This window comes from Cryptotermes secundus, unplaced genomic scaffold (genome assembly GCF_002891405.2).
Source record: "Cryptotermes secundus unplaced genomic scaffold, Csec_1.0 scaffold866, whole genome shotgun sequence".
NCBI lineage: Eukaryota > Metazoa > Arthropoda > Insecta > Blattodea > Kalotermitidae > Cryptotermes > Cryptotermes secundus.
Genome location: NW_019738973.1, coordinates 156,862 through 161,204, shown reverse-complemented (window position 1 = coordinate 161,204; position 4,343 = coordinate 156,862). Strand labels below are relative to the sequence as shown.

General features: G+C 40.5%; 1 protein-coding gene across 1 annotated transcript in view; it reads right to left on the bottom strand.

Annotated features, from left to right (window-relative positions):
- Positions 1-1,734: 1,734 nt before the first annotated feature.
- LOC111871516 (myosin-IIIb) overlaps positions 1,735-4,343 on the bottom strand; it is a gene marked incomplete at its 3' end in the record, with an annotated part of 98,925 nt that continues 96,316 nt past the window's right edge. Inside the window, 1 exon segment of the mRNA XM_023864675.2 lies at positions 1,735-1,923. Coding sequence (XP_023720443.2) covers positions 1,735-1,923 — 189 coding nt within the window.

Sequence of the window (4,343 nt, the reverse complement as noted above, 5' to 3'; positions counted from 1 at the left end):
CCATATGGTGGGTGCTTCCATAACCAAGGTAACCGAGGTTTTTGGTGTTTCACGAGGCACAGTATCCAAGATTATGACCGCATACAGGAGGACTGAAAAAACCACATCTGATAAACACCAGCGTCGATGGAAATGTGCGTTGAGTGATTGAGACAGTCTAACATTGCGCAGGATTGTGACGAAAAATAAGAACACTACAGCTGCAAAAGTGACTGCTGAACTGAATGTCATGCTCACAAACCCTGTCAGCACCAAAACAGTACAAAGGGAACTCCATGAGCAGGGTATTCCTGGACAAGCTGCAATTCCAAAGCCACTCATCAGTGATCAAAATGCCACTAAGAGGACAGTGTGGTGCCGAAGTCATAAAACCTGGAATATGAAGCAATGGAAGGTCATTTGGTCGGATGAGTCCACCTTCACACTGTTTCCGACTTCTAGCCGAGTTTACGTCTGGAGAACACCATCCCAAGCTTATGATCCGGATTGTTTGCTGCCAAGAATGAAACATGGCAGGGGTTCGATCATTGTATGGGCAGCCATATCGTGGTATTCTGTCGGACCCATCATTACCCTGCAAGGTCACGTCACTGCCAACGACTATGTGACCATTTTGGGCAACCAGGTCCATCCCATGGTGCAAACTTTGTTCCCTAATGGTGATGCCATTTACCAAGCCAACAATGCCTGTGTTCACATAGCTCACATTGTCCAGGACTGGTTTTCTGAGAACGAAGATGAAGTGTCATGTTTGCCATGGCCCCCACAATTGCCAGATATCAATATTATTGAGCCTTTGTGGTCTGTTTTGGAGAGCAATCTGCTTGTGCGCTATCCACCTCCATCATCGATAACAGAACTTGCCATATTTTCCGTCAAATACGCAAGGAAAATTCCAATATGAACATGGATTTCACAGCAGAAATCTGCAACGAAGCGTTGATAATGACTGAAGATTTGTGCTTAGAAATCGCGAACAAAGTTCTCAATCAATTGGGAATGCCATCACCGAATTGATCTGCTGCTGCTTCGTTCAATGTAGAATTGAGTCATGAACAAAATTACAACACGGGTGATCCTAAGCTAATGCTTGAGCAAAAAAGGCATTTACGATCAAATAATGCGAACTGTCAATAACAGGGTTGCAGAATTCTTCTTCTTAGATGAGCCAGGAGGAACTGGTAAAACGTTCCTAATTAGATTGATTCTGGCAGCAATTCAATCCAAAATGACATAGCCTTAGCTCTTGTGTCGTCCGGAATAGCTGCAACATTGCTACCAGGTGGAAGAACTGCACATTCCGCTTTGAAATTGCCATTAAACATGCAATTCGTTGAAACTCCCACGTGCAACTTCTGCAATTTAGTGACGTCAAAAGAAGAATTGGTTGAAAAAGTATTTCCCAATATTCAAACCAATTATAAGAATCACGACTGGCTGAGTGAACGAGCTATTCTTGCGGCCAAGAGCAAAGACGTCTACGGACTTAACAATATCATTCAGTCTAACATTCATTGCGAGGCAGTCACATACAAGTCCGTCGACACTGTTGTGGAAGCAGATGAAGCGGTTAATTATCTAACAGAATTTTTTAATTCACTCAATCTGCCACAGCAACGCGTGGCGAGGTACAGCTATATAAAATATATATGAAAACACATTGAGGTTGAACATGAAACTTCCTTCTTCACATATTTTCTAAATGCTTTTAACAGTATAAAAAATAAAACTCACGTTATGGGAAAAGGATATAAGTTCTGCCTGCCTGTCTGGTGCTTTATTGGCTTGTTGCTGGTGACTTGACGCCAGTTTGCTGGATTTCCGGTGATGTTGTTGGTGTGAAGCTGGCTTTTCTCCATGACGCCAGTTCCTATAGTATCGCTGAATCACCAACACAGCATCATCTGGTGTAAGACCCTCACTCTAGCAAAACAACACACCCATACATATTAAAGACACCAATCAGAAGAAACATGATGCAGCATAAAAGGGAGAGTAAAAAAATTCCCGGAATTTTTCTCTGTAAAATTAAAGTGACACCTGTTAATCAAAAATCCCCTTCAATGTAATCACCTTCTAGTTTAACAAAATGGTTTCAGTGGTCTTATCACTTGTTAAAGAGTGTCTGATACTCTGCTTTCAAAAATGTCTCACACTTACGTCAAACTCTGGATTATCTCTGCAGTTTTCAACAATTTTTTCACTTACAGAGAGGGGTCAGAGGAGAAGGAATTACTTGCTTAATCCTGGGAAGATGGGTGAGGAGAATAATGAACAAGCCTTGCAATGTTGTGATGAAATATTTACAAACATGACTTCTATTCTTAAGGCTAGTTCCATCCAGTCCCATTTCTTACATATTCCAGAACATCCAAACAAAACACCTGTTTCGCTGACTGCCTGTTATTATGAATCATCACAAGTGAGCACCTGTTCCTCACAGTTAAATGGTTAAGGACAGGAAGCTGATCATCAAATCTGACAGACATTTTGTCCTTTTTAAATTGAATAAACTCTTTCAAATATTCTAGTGTAAATAATGCTGTTCTCCAAGTGCAGGTTTAAGCTTCTAATAGGTTTCTGTAGCCATCTTTCCAAGGTTCATACAGAGTTTTATGAATGTTGTTGTGTAATGTCAGCAAGTTCACAATGTGATAGCTGCTACAGATATGTCTTCATAAAACAAGGTTTGCACACAAATCACACAAAACAATCATTTCTGTCTACCTGGAATGAAGTTGAAAACAGAACGGTCATTTATATCTGTAGAGCATGTGTTATCTTCCATATAAATAAAAATGTAAATGTTCATTTGTTCAGGATCTCAAATCTCCGAAAGTTCTTCACCGATTGCTTTGAAATTTTGATACAATGTTGCATTAAAATACGTGAGTTTTTATATGCCTATTATATAAATGTCAGACCTGTGACACGTAAAAACATGCTTCTTTTGAAAAACAGAATTGGAATTTTGAATTCAGAAGAGTCACCCCTATGGAAATGCTAGAACAGACCGTTGCATAGGAAGTAACAATAGCGATACTGTATCGAATCTCCACGGTTACAATGAATACACGGAGCGTTCCTACAGAGACAATGCAATAACAATGGATTGTTGCGTAGGAATCGTGGAATCAACAAAGCAGCGTTTCCGTGGTTATGACAAAGGCTCATTTGCATAGCAGTGGCCGAGGGTATAAAAGAGGGTTGACTTCATTCGCCCAGTCAGTCTTGGAATAGCTGCCGCTGAAGAAGGTTGGAACCTAGAGGCCAAGAGATACAGAAGTATTGGCCGAGAGATTGTGTAACCAGTAACTCTAATACTGCAAGTGGCAATAATTGTAAAGTGTGCAAGTGAATTACAATAAAGATTCGCTATAATTAATACGGCGTAAAGTTATTTGTAGCGTGACATACCCAAACACACTACATGCATTACTGACGTGTGCAACATGTCACATCCACATCAAATTCATGCATTGTTTGCAATCATACTGACCGCCTGCTCTCCTTCATCGCCAACAGAGTTATGGGAGAAATATAAATCGCACATGGCTGAAGATATTTTCCGTTGAATATGCAAGGAAAATTCCAATATGAACATGAATTTCACAGCAGAAATCTGCAACGAAGCGTTGATAATGACTGAAGAGTTGTGCTTAGAAATCACGAATAAAGTTCTCAATCAACTGGGAATGCCATCAACAAATCGATCTGCTGCTGCTTCGTTCAATGTAGAATTGTGTCGTGAACAAAATTACAACATGGGTGATCTTTTGTCATACGTGCAATCAAAATTCCTAAGCTAACGCTTGAGCAAGAAGGCATTTACGATCAAATAATGCAAACTGTCAATAACAGGGTTGCAGAATTCTTCTTCTTAGATGAGCCAGGAGGAACTGGTAAAATGTTCCTAATTAGATTGATTCTGGCAGCAATTCAATCCCAAAATGACATAGCCTTAGCTCTTGTGTCGTCCGGAATAGCTGCGACATTGTTACCAGGTGGAAAAACTGCTCATTCCGCTTTGAAATTGCCATTAAACATGCAATTCGTTGAAACTCCCACGTGCAACATTTCCAAAGGATCAGGCATGGGAAGGGTATTGCAGAAATGCAAACTTATTGTTTGGGATGAATGCACAATGGTGCACAAAAAAAATCGCCTGAGGCTCTTCATCGATCATTGCAAGATTTGCGTGGAAACATCAGACCATTTGGGAACGCATTAATATTGCTGGCAGGAGATTTCAGGCAAACATTACCTGTTAATTCCTCGATCGACACCAGCGGACGAAATAAATGCTTGCCTGAAATACTCTACTTTGTGGCGACACGTAAAGA